Source organism: Myotis lucifugus, unplaced genomic scaffold (assembly GCF_000147115.1).
Source record: "Myotis lucifugus unplaced genomic scaffold, Myoluc2.0 scaffold_62, whole genome shotgun sequence".
In the NCBI taxonomy this organism is placed as follows: domain Eukaryota; kingdom Metazoa; phylum Chordata; class Mammalia; order Chiroptera; family Vespertilionidae; genus Myotis; species Myotis lucifugus.
In genome coordinates this window covers 4,790,145-4,813,543 of record NW_005871110.1, presented here as the reverse complement: position 1 = coordinate 4,813,543, position 23,399 = coordinate 4,790,145, and the positions used below count along the sequence as shown (strand labels likewise).

At 37.9% G+C, this 23,399-nt stretch overlaps 1 protein-coding gene across 1 annotated transcript in view; it reads left to right on the top strand.

The window, feature by feature from the left end:
* CTNNA3 (catenin alpha 3) overlaps positions 1-23,399 on the top strand; it is a 1,251,491-nt gene that overhangs the window by 996,942 nt on the left and 231,150 nt on the right. The window contains exon 13 of the mRNA XM_006089723.3: positions 5,860-5,999. Coding sequence (XP_006089785.1) covers positions 5,860-5,999 — 140 coding nt within the window. The remainder of the gene's footprint in view (positions 1-5,859; positions 6,000-23,399) is intronic.

Genomic DNA, 23,399 nt, shown 5'->3' with positions numbered 1-23,399 from the left:
GATCAAATCCTTGATGACTTTTTACTAGTAACATAGCCTAAGAAATAACATACCATCACTTACACTATATTCTACTGGACACACAGATCGGTGTGGGAAAGGAGTACCCAAGACATGAATACCAGGAGGCTGGGGTCATTGTGGGCCATGTTGAGGGCTGGCTATTACACCTGGCAAAAATTTAAATTGATCGATTTTGAGAAGTTTAATAATGTAGAAATGTGTATTGACTGTTAACATATTGGAGAATTTGTACTGAGAAATACAACAAAACTAATAATTTTTTAAAAAGTAAGCAATTTGTTAACTCCATTAAAACACAGTGATACAAGAGGGAGCAAAGGTCATCATAGAACAGTGGTTCTCAACCTTCTGGCCCTTTAAATACAGTTCCTCATGCTGTGACCCAACCATAAAATTATTTTCGTTGCTACTTCATAACTGTAATGTTGCTACTGTTATGAATCGTAATGTAAATATCTGATATGCAGGATAGTCTTAGGCGACTCCTATGAAAGGGTCGTCCGACCGTCAAAGGGGTCGCGACCCACAGGTTGAGAACCACTGTCATAGAACATCAATTAGTCCATGTCCAATTTTAAATGCTTGCATAGCCATAATCATTTAACCAATTATTGTGACAAAAAAAATTGAAAACAATGTGAGGAAAAGTGAGAAAGAGAGCTACATCCTTGTCTAATGTTATGTAGTCATAGACTACTTTCTAAAATACTTAAGTCCATGAATATTATTTATTAATATTAACATTATTTATAAACATCAAGATTTTAAATTTCAGTTCTATGGAAAAGTCTTTTCTTTTTGGTATCTTATTTTTTAATTATTTTTTGGAGGTATTCCAAAGGCTTGAAAGGTAGCTGTAGAGTTGACTAGTACGGTTAGAAGTACTGCTCTTAATAACTGTGTAATGTTTCATTAAGCACTCATTCACTCAGATCGTTCATTTTTCCACTTGAAAAATGGCAAAATTCTCACCAGTCATTGCATTTTATGATATATAATCTGTTAGGATCAAACACATTTTTCATGCATAATATTGGCTTTCTAAATATTAAAAAAATATGGAGCATGGTAATAAAAATTTGTTCAATGATTTCTTTTTTAAAGAAGGGTATGAGGCTTTTGTCGACGTCATGCATATGCTTAATTGCACTTTCTGCTATGATAGCTTTCTTCCCACTTACTCAGCATAATGTAAAGCAATGGGACAGCATTATGTTAACTTCCAAAGCCAAATTCCTCTATCATTAGTAGTTTTCAAAAATGATAGTATTAGAAATACTGTTTTAATATGCATTTTATTCATGATAGAAAACATAATTTGGTGACATCATTGGAGATGATGACCTATAAGGAGTCAAATTCTCTTTTGAACTATAAAAAAAATAACTTGTACCCTCACCTACTTTCAAATGCATGCAATAAGTATAGCAAGGATTACCCTGGCTGGTTTGGCTCAGTGGATAGAGGGTCGGCCCTTGGACTGAAGCATCCTGGGTTTGATTCTGGTCAAGGAAATATACCTTGGTTGCAGGCCAACCAGGTTTTGAGACCATAAGTATGTTGGATGCCTTGGCCCTTCCCTGGTCACACACATGTGGAAGGCAACTAATCAATGTGTCTCTTCACATCAATGTTTCTCTCTGTGTCTCTCCCCCTCCCTTCCACTCTCTCATATAATCGATGGAAAAATATCCTCAGATGAGAATTAACATAAATACATAAATACATACATACATACATACATACATAAATAATACATAAATAATAAGACAGCAAGGATTAAGAAAGGATAAAATATTCTTGGATAACTACCAGAGAAGGCTCAAGGCCTAGGTGAAGTTGGCTCTATAGGTTTGTTAACCTCATTGCCAGACAATTAACATTAATTCTCCCAGGTACACTGAAATCTAGAAGCCCCAAGGATTTTACTTATCAAAAGGAAATAGTGTAGTTTGGGGTTCAGAGAGCAGTCTCTGGAGACCAGTTACCAGCCCACCAATTATTAGCTGTGTGACCTCAGTTTTCTCACCTGCAAGATCAGGATAGTAATATTTCCTGCCTCATGGGGCTGTGGTGTAGATTAAATGAGTCAATGCATATAAAATGGATAGCACAGTGCCAAGATGGGTGAACAAAGAATATTAGCTATTCTTTATATTCTGAATAAAGTCCATAGAGAACATATAGACCTCTAAAGAGTTCAGAACTGCCTTCGAATTTGGCAGTATAAAATAGACAAGGTAATTTAAACTCAAAGCTGACAATGTATTGACCAAAAGGCTACCTTTGTTTAATAAATCTATGCACCAAAGTTCAGAAGAGTTTATCCTACCTGGCCTTTCAATTGATTAGAGTGCATTTATTTAAGGTATTTCCCTTTTGATCAATAATTGTATAACATGATGGTATATTATGTGTGAACCTTAATTTCTTGAAGCTTAGGTAGATTACAGATTCAAGACAGGTTTGTCAACTTGTTATTCCTTCTAAATTACCTTTAACTGGCTACTTAATTATATTCATTTTGTATTTTCTTGAAATCATTAAAAAGATTCACTCAGTCTGATCCAAGCAACCATATGTCCATAGTATGAGCAAAGCACACACACAGCTGATGTTTAAGCTAATGAAAAGAAAAATGCATTACATGTCAGCTTTGAATAGTTCCTTTATGCTATTAGAGTGAAAAAGTAGTAGTTTCCAGCTGTACTTCAGAAATTAAACACTTGCTTCTGAAAGATTTTATTTTAATTGGAGCCAATAGTAGTTTATTAGTAAAAAGCCCCAAGAGGAATTTAAATGAAGTCATGTTGCAATACTGAAAAGGCTATTTTCCTTAAAATACCCTAAATCTTTCTCACATTATCTCACATGACAGTGAAACTAGACATTTACATGATCTTATGTTTGTCTTTCTTTTCTCTTTTTTTTTCCCTTCAAGATCTACATAGGAAGATGATGGAAAAGTTCCATTATTGTAGAGATATAGTAACAGGTTGAAGATGTTGATAGAGTTAAATTATTGTCTGGCACACTTGTTTAGCAGGTGAGAAAAACTCCTTAGTAGGGAAGATGATGAATGACATTTTGTTAACAATAGGACATCATAGGTTTTGAGACCATAAATATGTTGAATGTTCTTATAAGCCCACATAAATATATTTTTGGAGTTTCCCAAGTGTGAACAAAACCTAAAACACATTGAAATGCATACCAAACATGATGCATTGTACCTACATTTTTGTGGCTTTTATATATTATACCAGAGGCCCGGTGCATGAAATTCGTGCACTCAGGAGGGTCCCTCAGCCCAGCTTGTACCCTCTCACAGTTCAGGAGCCCTCGGGGGATGTCCATCTACTGGCTGAGGCCCACGGGCCTAAGGTAGCAGTCAGACATCCTTAACGCTGCTATGGAGGCAGGAGAGGCTCCTGCCGTCGCCGCTGTGCTCACCAGCCTGTGGGAGTGCACTGAGCACCAGGGGGCAGCTCCTGCGCTGAGCATCTCCCCCCTGGTGGTCAGTGCACATTATAGTGGTCATTTCACCACTCGGTCAGTTTGCCTTTGATTATATAGGATTATATTCATTTATTCATTTATTCATGTATTCATTAAATTACTCCATACAATTACTTATCTACTATATGCCAAGATAGGCACTGGGATACAAAAAGGAAAAAGACCACTGAGAAAATTTTAAACAGTGTTGTGACATGACTCATTCATAAAATAATCAAGCATCTATTTGTGGCAGATACTGTTGTGCTAATGACAAGTAGGTTTTGTCAATAAGGTTATATTTAAAATGAGTCTAATGGATGAGAACTTAGGCAGGAGGGCTATGGTGAGAACTGAAGCAGAACATAATAGTGGCTAGAGGCGGTTGGCTAGAATTGGCAATGGATTTAAATATATTTATATGGTAGAGGGTATTGCACTTAGTGAACTTTGGAAATAGAGAGGGTGAAGATGAATGGGAGGTCAAAGAAGACATCTTGGTTTTTTTCCAGAGATGACTTGACACCAAGATAGAAAATAGTAGTCCTAGCGGGTTTGCTCAGTGGATAGAGTGTTGGCCTGCAGACTAAAGGGTCCCTAGTTTGATTCCAGTCAAGGGCACATGCCAGAGTTACTGGCTTTATCCCCAGGAGGGGGTGTAGGAGGCAGCCAATTGATGATTCTCTCTCATCATTGATGTTTCTGTCTCTCTTTCCCTCTCCCTTCCTCTCTGAAATAATAATAATATTAATAATAATAATAAGAGATAGAAAATAGTAGAAAAATAGCGTGTGTGTTTTTTTTCAGGTAAAAAATGTGTTTAGGTAAAAAGAACTGGGGGTGTTATGGAAAATTCAGATAGAATTTTTCAATGGACAGTTGGATATACAATCCTGAAATTCAGAAAAAATGATCAAGAATAGAGATATAGTTTGAGAATCACATTCACATGAATGGGAATTGTGGTGTGAGTGAGCTTCCTCCTCAGCTTTGTATCCCATCCACTGGAAGTAAGACACTGTTTGATGGAATCTCACTATAGACTAGCATTATCTAGTAGAATTTTTTGTGATGATAGAAATGTTTCATATTTCCACTCTCAAAACAGTAGTCAATAGCTACACATGTCTATTGAGCACTTAAAATGTGGTATGATTGAGGAACTGAATTTTAAATTTCATTTAACTTTAAGAAATTTAATTTTTAATAACCACATGTGGCCAGGTGCCACTTTTTATTGGACAGTGAGCCTAGAGAATGGACAAAGAGAAGAGCATGGTGGATCATCCTGATGGATATAGTGGCTAAGAAGTAGGGTATAGCTGATACATTTTAGTAGGTGAAAAAATAGGGGGAATTAAATAATATGAGTTTCCATGTATATCACCAACATTTACAGATAAAGGTTTTCTATCTTTCAGGTTAGAATCATTGCTTTTATCTGCTTTTTTTTCCCTCCATCTTCACATGGCACAGAGATTACCTAAACATAATATAATACAGTATAGTGCTTTAGTGTAGACTCTCCATTCTGGCAGTCTGAGTTCAATCTCTCTTATGTTATGTGTCAGCAGAATGACCCTGGGCAGGATTATTGAGTTCTCTGTGTCTTCGTCATTCAGCTATTAACCACAGATTAATACTTGGGTTGTTTTTTAAGAATCAATCACAGTGGACAATTAGAAAAGTGACTGAAATATAGTGTAGAGTTAATGAATGTTCTAAACGAAGATAATTTTTAAATCTTAATAAAAAAGACAATCTGGATTGGCCTTACTGATAGGTGCATTCTTACACTCATTCAATGTTATGTTATTTTAGCTAGAAACATAATGCATGTAAGATCAGTGATTTTTTTGATTTGTTGATAGGGAAAAAAATCTTACCAAAGAAAGTTTACAGTATTTCTATTTATCCTATGATACATAGTTAGTATATATAATGAAGTTTTCTTCTATTTAGCAACTCAAATTATTTCATTAAATATCTTCATGTTTACAATTTCAGCTGTTATTTATATCAATTCTTTTTGGGTTTTCTTGGGGCTCTTATTGGATAGGATGAGAAATGATAACATGGTTTCAGGCTTGGCTAAAACCAAAAATGATATAAAGGAAAAAAGATAATCTTTAAAAATATTTCCATAAAATTGTTTCTTTTCTCATTGATTCTTTTAACTTTTTGGAAATTTCAAAATGTTTTGTCTCTCTACATTAAAAAAATAATTACAATTATATTGATCAAATATTTATTTAAAAATAGGATTCTCCATTTCTTGGAAGGTTTAGAAATCAGAAAATATAAACAAGACAATCTTCTCTTTCTTATCAATTACAGCAATTCCTGAGTTTGTGACACAAGTGAATGTCGCCTTGGAAGCCCTAAATAAGAATTCTTTGGATGTGTTTGATGACAATCAATTTGTGGACATCTCAAAGAAGATCTATGATACAATTCATGATATCATGATGATTCGGGTAAGTTTGCTTTACCTTTCATTGAATTATCGCAACATTCGTTACCAGCTGGAATGCCTGGGATGCTTACAAGAAATGTTTTATTTCGATGCCATAATGTCAATGCTGAAATCCATTAAAAATTGAGAAATTCATATGCATCCCCAAAGTCAGATCTACTGTCACAAGCAATACTTTTACTTGTGTATTTGGTTATAACTTATGCAAATGAGCACATTTAACGGCCCTGTGTGCGGAAATGATGGGATTCGTTGTATGCAGAATTTGTTGAACTGTCACATAGCATGATCAGGAGCCAAAGAAAAATACATATAGTCATTTGCTTTCTTGTCTTGAGCAGAAAGGAAAGAATCTTTCTGATCGCTCTAGTGACATTGGTAGGAAAATGTGTTCACAAGAAGTTATTTCTATGGCCAATCCCATTCATACTAGATCAGAGAATCACAATCTTCTGTAATAAATCTCACATGAAGCTGGGAGTTGTCTCTTTGTGGAAATATGTGCCGTCTTCCCAAGGGTATGTTTGCTTCCCAGGGATGAGCCATTGGTTTTGGGCACAGTGCATATACAGAGATCAGGACTATTTGTTTTTACTTAAATGTGAATGTGGATTATTTTCTAAATGTTATTTAAAAAACAGTGGAAGTTCTTTGGGAAATGTACAGATAATGATATAGAGATACTTAGGATAGGTTTATCTGGAAGCAGACACTGTGGTAAGGATTTGTGTTCACCATTAGTTTATTTAGGAACAAGTGAGACAGGGAAAGTGAGACTGGAAAGGGAGGAAAGCAATAAGGTGTATTTATGAGTCACTATGGGCAACTGGGGGTTGTTACTGCTGGGGAACTTGGATGGGGGGTACTACAGACCGTGCCTCAGAATTATCTCAAAAATTCAATTTATCCACCTACTTATTTATTGGTGAAAGGTTACCTCTCTTTAGAGGTGTCACCAGAGCCTCCCACCTCAGCCAATCAAGCCCTTTTGCCAAAATACACAACCTTCAAACAGAGTGGCAGGTGCTTCAGTTAGAGGATTCAGCAAGACCTGTGAGTGAAATGAAGTATGAGTAGAGTACAGTTTGAAAGCTCCTGGGTTTGACTGTTCTTGAGATTATAAGATGGAACTAGAAGTGCCCCAGAGATGTGAGAGGAGCATCACTCGTATCCTGTGGGCCTTAATGTTATAGTTATGTTGCACTGAGTAGTCCATAAAAATGGAATCATTCGGAGACCTTGTAAGAAAAGGGGTCAACAAAAGTCAAGGAGTTTGGCAGGCTGATGGAAGAAATCATAGAGAAAAACTAGAGATGTCATGATATAAGATTGCTCTAACTGGTTGCTCAATGGTTAGAGCATCCACCCATGGACTGGAGGGTTTTGGGTTTGATTCCAATCAAGGACACTTACCTGGGATGCAGGCTGCATCTGCAGCCCAGGTTAGGGAGTGTGTGGGAGGCAACCAATTGATGTCTCTCTCTCACATCCATGTGTCTCTCTGTCTCTCCCCATCCCTTCCAAAAGATCAATGGAAAAAATAGCCTCAGGTGAGGATTAACAAACAAACAATATATAAGATCTAGCTCTTCAGAGCTTGAGAAAACCTGGAAGCAAGCTAACTGTATATATAAGAGAGAAACCTCAGGATGTACTATATGTGTGAGCAGCCTGGAAGTATTTGTTCATATGTGACTGAGAGCCATGTCCCTGGACCAGTGCTATGTCTGAACTGCAAAGTATTTTTATCAAATACGTTCTTCTAACAAAGGATTTTACTTTACCTGTGTGCACTAGTGCACTAACAATAACCCAAAGTTGGAAGGATAGTTGGAACTAGGATAGGTAGAAACACAGAGTATGAAGACACATGAACTTTAGCAGAGTCTTAGCACAGTGAAAACCCTACATTTCCAGTGTCCTGGGTGGAGATTTGAGAAGATAAACCAGTGGGGTAGCGTAGGTGAACCAGTGTTGGGAATGCACATTTTTCTTGGGAAAGGGATTTTTAAAAAAGTCTTATAATGTCTCCCACTTGGATGTTGCATTATTTAAAAATATCCTTATTATCATAATGCCTCACTTATAGCACATCACATCATTTTGTCATCATTTTTATATACCCCTCATCTTGAGCATTCTGTAGGGCAGGAAAACAATTTATTGTAATTATTAATAGCCTTAGAGGGCAATACATTTTTCCATAGTCATCTCTTTTTTAAAGTAATTACTTCAATTTATTTTAGCTTTTTCTCATATAATAATTTAGTATGTGGTGTTCTTTGCTAGTTCTTACTTAACTTTTCAACAAACTTCTCAAATGAGACTAACAAAAAGTATATTCTAATTAGGGCCTGTCCAGGGTTAAATAAAGGAGAAAACTTGGCCTTTATGTTATTGCTATTAATAGAGTCACCTGTTGTTAGCCTATTTTTCCCCCTCTTAAAAACCATGATTGGTGGATAGACAATGACTTTAAAAATGTATATTTTTACCCTGTTTTGGCCTGTATATTTCTCCTCCATTTTGATTTCATGTGTTTGCTCTCGGTCCTAAATTTTGATCCAGTTAAATTTCATTGTATTTCTAAATGGTTTTTTATATAATTTATCATGTTGCTTTTACATTTGGTTGCTGAACATGCCTAAATTAGCATCGGGTAGAAAAATGAGATTATAATTTTAGTTCCATCATGTAGATTACTAATAAAACAAGTATCACATGATCTCACTTACATGTGGAATATAATGAACAAAATTAATTGATGAACAAATTAGTTCCAGAGACATGGAAGAATGGAACAGACTGAAGAATCTCAGAGGGAAGGGGGGTGGGGGGTGGGAAGAGATTAACCAAAGAATTTATATGCATATATGCATAATCCATGGACACAGACATTAGTGCAGTAGGCCTGGGGGGAAGGGGACAGGCAGGTGGGAAGTGGAGGGGATCAGTGTGGGGAGAAAAGGGGGATATCTGTCATACTTCCAACAAAAAAATAAATTATTTATATATATAATATATATATTACTATCATGGCCCTTCATCTGACTATGATCTCTGCTAATAGCTCCAGATAAGGGTTTTAACCCTTTGAGTGCCAAGCAATATCCTAGGAACTATGCTAAAATTGCCAAGGCATTTTTGGTGATTTTACAGCAGTTTAGGAAAAAAATTATGAATCGCAAGTAAATGAAGTTACATATTCAAAAACTTAAGGAAACCTTTACTACATTGACATATTTAGCAATATCATCATCACTAATAAAAGCAGACTTAGAACTGGACGCCATTTCGAAGCTTTGATAGCGCTCCCGGCACTTTTGGCGAAAGACAGGAGGAGTGTGATCGCGCTCCCTGGCACTCTAGGGATTAATATTAAGCACCCTTAGAATCTTATGTTCTGTCTAGCTGAGATCATATCAGTAAGCATATGGTTTGAAATAATTTTTTATTTATTTTGAGGTAGAGATATTTTTTCTTCAAACATACTTGAGGGTCAAAATTATAAAACAGATAGTACTTGAAGCCATGAAGATAGTCCAGAGGCCCATCTTCTCTGTCCCTGCATTGCCCCTCTTCGAGGCAGCCTCTTGGGATCCTCAACAGAACTTCTACAGGGATTCCTTGGAGGATGAGCCACACAGCTCGGTACTTGCTAATTGGATTAGAGGTCGAGAATAGAAGTCTAACTGAGGTGCACAATTAAAGAAAATCACTTTTTTCCCCCTTTGAGGACTGTCCTTTTGTCATAGATACAATTGATCTGGTATAACCATCTCTTTATAAGGTCAAATTTAATGCTGACCAATATCCTATTAATAACGCAAAGCATGTGAGGAGTATATCTAAAAAGTGTCAACACTAGGAGAATACATTTATAATTATGCAAGTTTGGAGAGGGATAAGCTATGATCTTGAGGATGTTTGTGAGTGTTGCAAAATCCTATCTTATCTCTGAATTTTCATGCGTGCTCTTCAGTGCCCTTGAGACAATAAAATACTAACCTAAGTTCAGAGCCTGATATTTTATAAGCTGTGTAATAAAATTATGATTATATCTGCCTTTAATATTTATTTTGTTGAATATTTTACAAATTTTTGGATTATTTTTAAAAGTTTTAAGATAAATACTGTGACATTTATTATTACTAATCTCTACACTATTTTAGCTTGTGGAAAATGAAGTTGTAGAGTAGGAAATATTAAATTTTTTTTCTATTTGGTGTTTCAAATCTATAAATAAATTTTATAGTTATTAGGAGCCCATCCATATATATAAAAGCCTAAGTGACCAAACAACTGAATGACCGGTTGCTATGACACGTACTGACCACCAGGGGACAGATACTCAATGCAGGAGCTGCCCCCTGGTGATCAGTGCACTCCCACAGCCAACCTCCCATGGTCCCTCCCCCGGCTGGCCACCCCCTCCCCCGCATCAGCCCTGATCACCTGCCAGGCCAAGGGACCCCACCCGTGCATGAATTCATGCACCGGGCCTCTAGTATAATATAATGGTTAAGATTAAATCAATAAACATATCTTACTGAACATGTTTCCTCCTTAATAAAATGAACTTGGTATTAAAACTACTTTAAAAGATTATTATACTTTTGAAATGAGCTAATAGAAATATATTAGTACTTAGTAAAAGTCTCTTATAAGAAGATAGCTGCTATGCTATCACCACTGTAAGTATACTATTATATTTACTGAAGCTGCCTATTATTTTTGCCTATTCTGTATTTGAATAATATTAACTATAGAAGCCATAGACCTATGTTCATAGAGCAACATGGAGTCAAAATTCAAAGAATAACTTGAGGGTGAGTTTCAGAACAAATAATTACATTTTTCTCAATATACTGTTTATATAAGAAGAGACCTACATTTATTAACATTGGGTATTTGAAATATAGATTATCTAATGCAAATTGTGCTTTTGAATCTATATTACTTTAATTTAATATTAAAATTCTATTCTGCATTTTTAAAAAATGCTTAGGGATATTTTTCTATTGATTTTTAGAAAAAGTGGAAGGGAGGGGGAGAGACAGAAACTTCAATGTGAGAGAGATACATTGATTGGTTGCCTCTCGCACTTGCCTCGACCAGGGCCTGGAATTGTGCCTGCAACTGAGGGATGTGCCCTTGACTAGAATCGAACCCATGATCCTTCAGTCTAGGAGTCAATGCTCTATCCACTGAGCCAAACTGGGTAGGGCTCTGCATTTTGTTTTTATTAACCTTGAAACATACACAAAGGACTCTCACTGGCTTTCTTTCCCTTTCCTTTCCTTCCCTTCCCTTCCCTTCCCTTCCCTTCCCTTCCCTTCCCTTCCCTTCCCTTCCCTTTCCTCGCCTAAAAGGTGCTTAACCAGAAATAGAGAAAATTCAAAAAGAACAAATTAATTAGATTTTGAGAGAATAACATGGGTGTCCAGCAATGAAATACCCTCAAAAAGAGTGGAAAAGTCAGCAAAAGTGCATCTTGCAACAGGTACCATTTAGAATGTAGACTTTGTATATTTTGTTTGTGAATTTCCACTTGTGACTCATCAAAAGCACATGGAAAATAGAGACTCTTTGGAAAACCAAATGAGCAGATGTTCAGTATCACCACTAAGTTTAGGTTTTCTGTTAGTTTTCTAACTTCATGTTTCAGGGAATAGGAACATATTTTCAATATCTCATTTGATGGAAATTTATTTTTGAAAAACAAAGAAAAATAAATTTGAAAAATCTTTTGTGTCTAATTCTACTGTACCTATAGAAACAGATGTGTGGCTTTTACTGCAATTATGTATCATTTCCTTAATTTATATTATGTGCACTGTCATGATTTCTCTGAACTCCTTTCATTCCCCTTCATAACTTATTTTCCTCTTGACTAAAGAAAATCCTTTTGCTTTATATGTCTTCTGGACCAAGCTGCTTGTTTGTCTCTCTGAAATTTCACATTCAAACTACTGGAGGAAAAGGCCCTGATTGTGTCAGTCACTAACTAGTGTAGAATTAGTGTACATCTTGTACAGTTAGAATTCTGTGGAATTAAGTGCAGAAATGAAGAAATAGCAAAAAGGAAATTGTGTAAAATAAAAAGATATGCATTCAAGTCTGTTTTATGTGTTGCCATAGCTATTGTTATTTTACATGGTGGTGTTAGTTTCTTCACTGTAGGGGGAAATGAACGCATACTATTAAATTACTATTTTCAGCCATCATTGTGCTTAAAAATGAAAGATAAAATATTCTCCCTAAGATGAAGAACCAAATGAGAATGTCCATGCTTCAATGCAATGGAATCTAAACCAAGGTGGTCACGTGGGTATACACATTTATCAAACTGTACGCCTAAAGTTGCATGTATGTTATGTTGATGAAGTTGATTTTTAAAAAATGTTTTATCCAGCAGCCAAATTCTTAGAAACAGTTTAACTAGGTAAAGTCCTACTAAACTGTATTGATTCGAACTAACTAGAAAGGTGTACATGGACTACTGAAAATGCTGACATTTAGAATATGAAAAAAACTAACAGCTTTCTACTTTATAACTGGCTGCTTGCCAAATATTTCTAATGTATGGTTTCCTCTTTTGTTGATTTGTATTTCTCATATTTTTGAATCATTATGTATTATCTTAGGTCAGACCTATTTATGACCCGTGGGCCAAATATGGTCCACCATCTATTTTGTATGGCATATGGGTGAAGAATAGTTTTAATATTTTTAAATGGTTGAAAAAAAATTGAAAGAAGAATACTATTTTTTGACAAATTAAATTATATGAAATTCTAATTTTAGGAATACAGCCACACTCACGTCTCTATGGCTTTCTGTGCTACAGTGGTCAGGCAAGGTGGAGTATAGGCCAAGAGACTGTATGGCTCCCAAAACCTAAAACATTTACTCCCTGCCTTTACACTTGTCTTAAATACTCTGTTTCATCTCTTTACCAAAGTCCTGATTGGGTTTTCCAAGGATTCAGTCACCCCTTTATTCGTTTTTCCCTTTAAATCCAATTGTCCAAATTACTTGAATATTAAAATTGTCTTTTCTTCCAGCTTCCTTGTTTTCTTCCTAGTCGCAGTCAGGGGCTCCAGGCTCCTTTCTCCATCCTCCTGTCTGCCCTGAGGGCTTCTATTCTCCTATGTGCTCTAATTTTTAAATCCTTCTTTTATGTGTCAAACTAACTGCTTCTTTCTTTACAAATATCATACGTATACCCTGCTACTCTGCAAATAGAGTCCGTTAGTTACTCACCTTTCTCCAAAGGCTGTAAAGAACTTTTTATATTCTCCTTGGTATTTTGCATCATTCAATCAACAGGTAAAATTAAATTTAAGCTACCCTTTGATTAACCTACCTTTTAAAATTCAATTTTTGAGGTTTATGTGATGTTGAAATTCATCAACTTTATTCAACCATTTTACTTGTTCTTTTCTTTAAGTTATAGTAGTAACAATTTGTCCAAATATTATTGGATTATAATTCATAAAATTAGTATTTGCTAAGTGAGTTTAACATACAGAGTATATGCCTTGGTTTCCTTAGGAGAAATTTGGATTATACCCCCCTTTACTGTCAAAAGTATCCAATTGGGATGATAAATTATGTTCATTCTAGTTTCTGGGCCTTGAATATACTGCTTGATGCCAGTGCTGCACCCCACCCACTGGGAGACATTCTGCAGTGCACAGGCACTAATGATCACAGTTCCTTATCAGGCCAGGGTTTCCAACCACAGGGAACACCTGCTCTCCGTGGGCCTAACTTATCAAATGGTAGCTTCCTCTCTCCTTGCTTTGCAGACCCTTTGTTGACTGTGGAGAATCTATTCAGGCGCCCTTTCAAATTTATTTCCCCTATAAAGGCTTTACTCCTTTACATTTAAGCAGATTTCCTGCATTCATCTTAGTCACTCTACTCCTCATGCTCACAGGACTCTTGCCAGGGAGTCCCAGATAAAACACTGTTCTTTTTGGAAGGGACAGGACTCCTTTATAGTGTCAGAACCAGTTTGTAAAGAAGCCAGTTACCAGGGGGGGCTTTTTAAGGGAACTTAATAAAAGACCCATAGCAATGTAACCTTAGCTTTATATGCAAATTGAAATCAAAGGTTAGTGGGAAGAATTCTGTCGTGAGGCTCATGCTGTTTTCTCTGAAGCCAGAGTTGACGGTAAGGGAAAGCAGACTGTGTGGCACTGGTCAGCAAGTGCTGACATTGTGTGCTCTCAGCGCACTCCATGGCCTTCCCTCTGTGTACAGTACTCAGAGAGACTTTGGACTAAGGGAACAGAGGTGACTAGGGTAGGAAAGAGTGTTCATTGAGAAGCATGTTGGTTTAGCAACAAAGCAGGAGTCAGTGATCTCTGTTGCTCCTGCTGGGAGAAAAATGCTCAGCTTAAAGTCATTCTGGGAAGTGCTCTTTCACCAAAGGGTCAAAGCCACTGGACTGGCAGGAGATTCCATGGTCAAAAAGGCTTTGAGGCAGCCTGCGCTCAGAGACCTCTACACAAGCGCTGCTCAGGGCCTTGCACGCAAAAAGTAGCTGAGTATAAGAAACCAAGCATCTCTCTTTGAAAATGCCTTCAGGGGAAATGCCTAGTATTGTGAATAGAAGAATATTATGGCAAAGATGTTTAGTTGTGGAATCAAAAGAGATTTTGTTGCTTGTTTCTGATAACTTCATTATTAAGTGATTTTTTATTAATTATTATAAACTAGAGGGCCCGGTGCACAAAAATTTGTGCACTCGGTGGGGGAGGTCCCTCAGCCCAGCCTGTGCCCTCTGGCAGTCTGGGACCCCTCGGGGGATGACCACCTGCTGGCTTAGGCCTGCTCCCCGGGGGATTGGGCCTAAGCTGGCAATCAGACATCTCTCTGGCAGCCCGGCAGCCCTCGGGGGATGTCCACTTGCCAGCGGGGAGCAGACCTAAGCTGCAGTCGGACATCCTTAGTGCTGCTGAGGAGGCAGGAGAGGCTCCCACCACCACCACTGTACTGGCAGCCATCAGCCTGGCTTGTGGCTGAGCAGAGCTCCCCCATGTGGGAGCTCACTGACCACCAGAGGGCAGCTCCTGCATTGAGCGCCTGCCCCCTGGTGGTCAGTGTGTGTCATAGTGACCAGTCATTCCCAGTCTTTCTGCTGTTAGGGTCAGTTTGCATATTACCCTTTCACTATATAGGACAGAGGCCTGGTGCATGGGTGAGGGCTGGCTGGTTTGCCCTGAAGGGTGTCCCGGATCAGGGTGGGGGTCCCTCTTGGGTGCCTGGCCAGCCTGAGAGAGGTGCTGATGGCTGTTTGCAGCTGGTCACACCCCCTTCAGGTCAGGGTCCCCGCTGGGGTGCCTGGCCAGCCTGGATGAGGGGCTGATGGCTATTTTTCAGGCTGCCTGCACCCCCTTTAGGGTGGGGGTCCCCACTGGGGTGCCTGGCCAGCCTGGATGAGGGACTCATGGCTGTTTTCAGGCTGACCACACCCCCTTTAGGGTGGGGGTCCCCACTGGGGTGCCTGGCCAGTCTGGATGAGGGGCTAAGGGTTTTCAGGCTGGCCAAGCCCGCAGGCGACTGAAGCTCCCAGCCTCTCCTTTTTTTCTTTTTTTTTATTCTGGGATTTATTTACCTTCTGTAATTGAAACTTTGTTGCCGCTCCAGCTCTGAGGCCACGGCCTGCTGAAAGCAGGTATCGGGTTTGTTTAGCTTCTATAATTGCAACTTTGTTGCTTAGAGTGGAGCTCAGAGCCCGGCCACAGCAGGGAGGAAGCTTGGCTTCCTCCATCACTGGAGCAAGCAAGCCTCCTGCTCGCTTCAGCTACGTGGCTGCCGGCCGCCATCTTGATTGGCAGTTAATTTGCATATCTCGCTGATTAGCCAATGGGAAGTGTAGCGGAGGTACGGTTAATTTCAATCTTTGTCTATTAGATAGGATAAACTTGCATTAGTAATTGAATACATTAGTAAATTTGTAGCAAATATTAAATCTAATACGTTTTTATTACTTTATATTTTGTTTTTATCTTAAAAAAAATCTTATGGTGTGCTGATCACTTACCTCAAATAAGTTTTTTGGTTTTTTGCCTACATTTCAAAAGTAATTTTTGGGAAGTTAAGAATTTTCTAGAGAAAAGAATCTGAAAAATACAAGTTATAAAATGACGACTCTTAGAAGAGAGACTTTGGTGTAACTAGGAGAGAGATATTTGCAGTACTTGTAAAGTAAATGATGGTGTTTCGAAGGGAGACATATTCTGGAGTTTGATAGCAAAAGGTCTGTAAGTGAAATGAAGTGAAATGATGCAATTGTGGTCACACACTGATGGGGGAGTCACAGGATGAGATCCAGGGTTTCCAGGCACCTGGTTCAGGACATTTTCCTTGACTCAGCCCAATGTCCTTTCAAAGCTGTGGCCCTTCTACTTCACTGACTTCCCTTTTTTGACCGGTCAGTTATAAACACATAAATTCCCCAAATCACTTTTTGGGCAATTTGTTGAAGAGCACTTAGCATACAACTCTTTTCCTTGCTCCTTCCAGTTGGGACACACAGCCCTCCTGCTGTTCCTCCAATTCCCCAGGCTTGCCTGCACCTTGGCATCTTTCCACTTAGAGATGCTTTCTCCAAGACTCTGCACAACAGACTTCTTTAGCCAGATCTATCATTACCTTATATAACATTCTGCATCGATCCCAAATAGAATCATATAAAAAAAATAGCATCTCCCACTTAGTAGCCCTCTATCTTGTCACACAAGTTTATGTTTGTATAGTGTTCATCATGACAAATATGTACTTTTTTTTCATTGTCTGTTTCCCCATATATTAGGATATATGGGGAAACAGACAATATTCTACATTTCATGAGAATGTAGGCTACATGAAAGAAAGGGTTTTTAGACCTTTAAGGTAAAAGCAGATGTTGGATTTCTTACAATTACGCAAATTGATTGATTTGGTTGCCAAATATGACATTTGTTTGATGCATCATCACTGGACCTCATGAAATTAAGGACAAGGAAAATGTTACTCTTTATATTTTATATTACAAAAGCAATTGACAATAGGAAACTAACTGGATAAATACTTCACAAAGAATTAAAATTTACTTGATATTTGGTTTAAGATGGGTTTGAAAGTAACAAGGATTTCTACTAAGTATTGCACTTTGGGTCACAATGTGATCATAAATGCACAGGCAGGTCTGTGTCGATGCTGTTTGTCCCAGTATGAGCTTCGATAATGTTAGCTACATGTAGCTATCTTAAATAAAAGTCCTGCAGTTTACCTGTGCAGGTGACAAGATCCCTCTTTAAAGGTGATAACTATTGTAGAACAGTCCTGATGAGACTTCTTAATTATATGCATTAGCTCTTGGATTGTGGAAGAAAAAAGACCCTTGAGGATGGAGTATGTGGAACTCGCTGAAGTACATTTTATGTACATCATCTCGCATTATCAGTCCCTTGGTGGTATAAGCCCCGAAAAAATCACAATTATCCACAAATTCAATGATTAAAATGTGTTTTATACTGTATTATATTGCAGTGTTTGGAACAGAAGTCAGAAATTTAATTAAAGTCATAAAATACAGAAAGATACTGTAACAAAAATTATTTCTAACCCTTAAAAGATGGCTGTAAAATACATTTTAACCAGTCTATAGTGGTCTGTTTACTAAAATATATGTAAATAAAACCAGGGATTTTTGCACATACTTTATTATTACTAAAATCAGTGGCTTAGGAATACATTCAGAGCACCTGTTTAACACAAATTTATTCAATAATACATTTATAGGTGGCTAACCTCTTCTAATGGATTTTGCTAATTTTACTCTTGGAAGACAAGCTTATTTAAGGTTTGTCTCCATCTTCAAGGAATTTCCTCCTCTTTGCATTTACAAAATAGGGAAAACAAACATACCTGCATAGTATTATGGTTGATCTGAGTTTCAGTGGGATAACACATGCATAGCATAGCCTTAAGCAAACTCTCTAGCACATCTCAAGTGCTCAATGACTTTGTATCAGTAATAGAAATGTAGTAACACAAATACAATGAATTTGTTAGGTGTTTTAGTCAGAGTAACAGATGCTTGCTGCTATAACACAAACCCCCAAATCCCAGTAGTTCAATGGTAATTTATTTATCACTTATGCACTGGTCTGATGCTAGCCAGTTTTCGTGGATAGGTCTCTACCTGGTGGGTAATGATGACTCAGTGATTCAGAAATTTCCAGTATTTTGATACTGCCATCTTTATATTCTGGCCTCCACTGTCAATACAGAAAAGGAAGAGATGGTAAATGATTGAACAGGAAGTTTGATAACTAGACCTCAATGTGGCATACTTCCCTCTATATCCCATTGGCTAGCAGTCAAATGGGACCCAAATGAACTGCAAAAGAGCGGATAAATGTCTTCTTCCTTTATGTCCAAGATTGTTGAACACCTAATCGTTCCTGTCACACTCTTTGTTCCAATTATGATTGCTGTATAGCAAATTATCCTAAGTTTACTGGCATAAAACAACAACCAATTTCTTATGCTAACAGATACTAAGGAATTCAGGAAGGGTATAGGTTTGTTAGCTCACATGCCTGACACTTGGACTGAGGCCTGGAAGATGAAGGAAAACTACATTTAGCCTCTCACACGGCTTGGCTTTCTCACAGCATGATGGCCTCTGGATAGTTGGGCGTCCTGCATGGCATTTTAGGAATCTGTACTAATAAAGAACTAATATGCTAATGGTTGGGAGGCCATAAAGGTAAGGACCAGGTCATTAGCATATTAGCTGGGGTATTGCCCAGGGCAGAAGCGAGGAGGCACCCGGAGGAGGTGGGACCATCTTGTGTGGGAGATGGCAGGGGTGAGAGCCCATAGCATCTCCCTCACCAGTCCTTTGCCACCCACCACTCGCACTCTGAGTGCCCCGCGGCCCACCTGCCAGCGGATGGAGCACAGCGCAGCAGGCGGGAGGCTTCCACACTCTCCTTTGGCTCTGTGATGGGGGAGAACTGCCATGTTGCTCCGGAGATGGGGCAGAAGTGGGGAGGCGCCTGGAGAAGGCGGGACCACCCCCAGGTGACTGGTGGGACTGGGGGCGGGGCTTGAAGCTGCCAGAGAAGAGAAGAGGGTTTGGGGACTGGGCCAGGTGCACTGGAGCTCTGCGTGGAGAGGTTCCGGTGCCAAGGCAGGGCTGAGGGTGGGTGGGCGGCGCCACGCGATTTCACATGATGGGCTCCTAGTCTAAGAATAAGTGTGCAGTTAACAGGGCACATACAACATTTCCTTTTCTAACCTAATCTCTGAAACCATGCACTGTCATTTCTGCCATATGTATTGGTTCCAAACAAGTCAAAAGTCTCCCTGATTCAAGGGGAGGGAACATTATCTTCAATCGAAGGAGTGTAAAGGTCAGAGGAAGCCTATGGGATGGGAAATGTTTTACTCATCTTTGGAAAACATGATGTGCCCACCTTATTCTAATAATCTTATCATTGTCATCATCACCATTATTTCTTACTGATTTAGTTTGTGACCATAAGTTAAGTAGCCTTCTGCTTATTAAATATATAATAAACCAGTAGAGGCATTTTTAAGCTATTGCATGTAATGATTTGTTTAATCACAAATGTTGGGAGTCTGATTAATTAAATAATCTAGTTAATATCATTTTAAATTGCCACATTTTAATGTCTTCTATAAATTTATCCATGGTTTATTTAAGATGTTAAGCTATGCACAATCTGTTTTATTCCTTTCTCTTAAAAAATTCCTTTGAAATAGTAATATCTAGTAAGTACAAAATAGAATAAAAGTTTTAAGAAGTGCGTGTAGAATATGAAATTACCATGAACTGGATAGCACAGCATGAAGGGGGCATCATATTAAGGAATAATTTTCTACCAGTTATACAGTCTCCTCAGTCAACTACTTGAAAAATATTTCAGTACTTTCTATCAACACTGTTCTATGTTTTCAGAACACAGATATTTGAGGCATGATCTTTGTTCTCAAGTAACAGAGATTCTCACAGAGCAGACACGCAATCATATGATAGGAATTTATTGTGACAAGTGCTATAACGGAGGCATATAGAATCATCATTGGAAATACAGAGATTTTAATCCTGCCATGGCAAAATCATGCAAAGATGTATCTATTTGTTGATATTGGAGTTGTACTTTGATGAATGAGTAGGAGTTTTGTAGTTGGAATTATGATTTAGGACATTTGCAAGGATATAGAATAAAGGCATGTTCGAGAATCCCAATTAGGTCTGGGTGCCTGAATCCCAGCATATAGTGGAAGAAGACTGGAAAAATCAGTAGAATCTGGATTCTGAAGACTTTTACACCATGTCAAAGAGACATGACCTTGCCAAATGGAACAGAATTACTAGGCTTTCCACAGGTTATTCAAGACTCATTCAGTAGGGTTTGGGTGGGGACATAAATGCTCCACCTCACCCACTATAACTGTCCACTTCAAGCTGCCTAATATTTAAAAACTGAGGTTCTTCTAGCAAGAGAGAAAGGAGAAATTCATGATTGGGTAGACAACAAACAATCCCTTACAAAATATTTACTTACTAGGATAGAAATTTCAATCAAATACTAATTTACTGTTTATGCCTCACTAACTATATTTATTGAGTGTAATTTTAAAGAATTGCTTTTCGTTAGATTACGAAACCTCTCCAAAGGGACTCTGGAGCTAATTACATAAAGAACATTATATTAATAACAATAGCAATAATAATAGGAAAGAAGTGAGGCTTCTGTTTGGAACCAACCAGCACCTTTGTGTTGGCAATGAGCCGAAGCCAAGCATATGCAGGCAGTATTTATTCTTATTCTACTGCCTAATTGTCTCCAAGGAAATTTCAGAAATCGGACCGACAGTCAGGCATGTTCACCACGAGAGCAGCCAAGGTGAAGGGATTGAAGTGATGTCTCGCCAGCCTCAGGGACTCGTTGAGTCTGTTCCAGAATATAACATGCCACTGATTACAGAGGATTTGGTGTTAAATTGACAGAAGAAATTACTAGTCAAAATGCAAGTGGGGGATGTAAATGCAAAAAAATATGGACTTACCAATTAGTGCACAGAGAATCATTTTCTCCGTTAGCTTCTTTATTAAATCCGAAGTTTCGCATGTTAGCTTCAAAAGGACCAATCAATCAGAGGAGGTTGAAAGATGGTGTGTTATGCTGTGATGAACACTGGATTAGAAAGCAGAATACCTTGATCCTAGTCGCAGGTACATTATATAGCAGCTGTGGAGTCCTGGTTCCCTCCTTCAACACTGAATTACGAAGTGTTCTAAAGTATAAGTAGGGCTAATCACACTTTCGTGCTTACATCACATATTTTGGGGAGTCCTCCTTTCTTCTCTTTCTCTCTCTCTCTCTCTCTCTCTCTCTCTCTCTCTCTCTCTCTCTCCCTTTCCCTTTACCTTTATTAATTGCATTTTATATATTTATTTTGATGTTATTATTAAATGCCTACTGTGTGCCAATAAATCTGTCAGACATGTAGGCATATAGAGGCGGATATGATATATAAGATCTCTTTTTTCATGCAGTTTATATTTCAGTGGAATGAGAGAGAAAATAAAGAAATAGACAAGGTAATTATGATGAGTGATATAAAGGAAGTAAGTAGCATGATGTGATGGAGAGAAAATTGACATGAGAGAGAACATTTAAAACACAATAGGTAAGGCTCTCTGAGAAGATAAAATTTGACTTAATAGGAATTGGGCTGAATTAGCAATTTTAAGATGGAAGAAAGTTGCAGGCAGAAGAGAGTAAATGCAAAGATGACAACATTGGGAAAATGATAGTTATGCCTAAAGAACAGGAAGGGGGCTAAAACTTAGCAAGTGGAGGAGGAAGTGATATAATATGATTTTAGAGAGCTAGATGTAGAATAGATTATTTTGGCCTTGTCAGATATGTTAAGCAGCTTGGATTTTGTTGCAAAGCACTGGAAACTATTGCAATATCTTTAACAGGTGACCCCATTTTCATTTTAATAAATCCCCTCTTGCTTTGGTTGAATGTTGACTTTCTAAAAGGCCACCAAAGAGTGTTACTCAAGCAACATTAAGTTTATTAGAACTTGGTGCAATGAAAGAGAATACCACCTTGACAGAGTCGTACTTAAGTACCCAAATGCTCTTTACAGCATTTTAAGGCCTGTGCTGAGTGACTTTCATGTGCATCTTCCAAGAGAGAACAGGTTGGGATTTGGCGATTTAGTAGATTTAGACAGGTGAACACTGTGAATTGAGGATCTTGAAATGAATCTAGATGAGGTTGTTAGTCTTGATAATTGATTGCTTAGTTGAGCTGGATTAGTTTTCTCCTCAGAAGCAAGTCTTTCCTGGAGAAGCAGCTAGTTATTTTTGTTTGATTTGTATTATCAGTGCAGGAATAGGCTAGTCTACCCAGTCCAATTATTGTTTCTCACAGAAGCAGGGAATTATGTTGTTTGCAGTTCTCACTAGTCCATGGCAAATATGTGCTGGAGGTGGAGGTGGGTAAGAGTCGAAGTGAGAATACCAGATACGATCTTCTGTAATTTTTCCAGGCAATAGATGAGATTGTCATAGATTAGTAATGCACTGGCCAACACAGTAGTTGCCTGTGGATATCGAGCACTTGAAATTTGGCTAGTGTGAATTGAGATGTGCAATACAAGGGTAAAAGCCACAACAAGTTTTGAAGACTTTGCAAGACAAAAAGAATATAAATTCTCATTTGTATATTTGTATAGCTGTACAATCAAATTGATGTTAATATATTTAATGAAATATATCCAAAATATTATAAATTGGACATTATTTATTTTATAAATATGACTACTAGCAAATTAAAAATTGCATATGTTGTTTGCCTTATATTTGTATTAGACAGTGCTAGATTAGAAATTTGGCAGAAGAAGTGGACAGATTTAAAATTTATTTTGGAGATAAAAGTGACTGGATTTGCTGGGAATAGATGTGAAATTGAAAGAAATTGGGGAAACAACAATGGCTCTTAAGTTTCGTATTTTAGGCTATTGTATGGATATGAGTGTGACATAATGGGCTAGGGGTGATCTGGAAAAACCAGCATGGGGGGAATGTTTTTTCAATGGGCTCATTAGATGTTAACTTTACTTATTTCATTGATGTGTCATATGGGTCATTGCATATATGATTTTGGAACTTAGAGCATAACTTTGGCCTATAATAAGAATTTGTTTCCCTTAGTAAAGAATGTACTTACCCTTGGAGATGGTATATCCTATATAATAAAAGGGTAATATGCAAATTGAACCTAAGGGTGGAATGACTGGGAATGACCGGTTGCTATGACATACACTGACCATCAGGGGGCACATT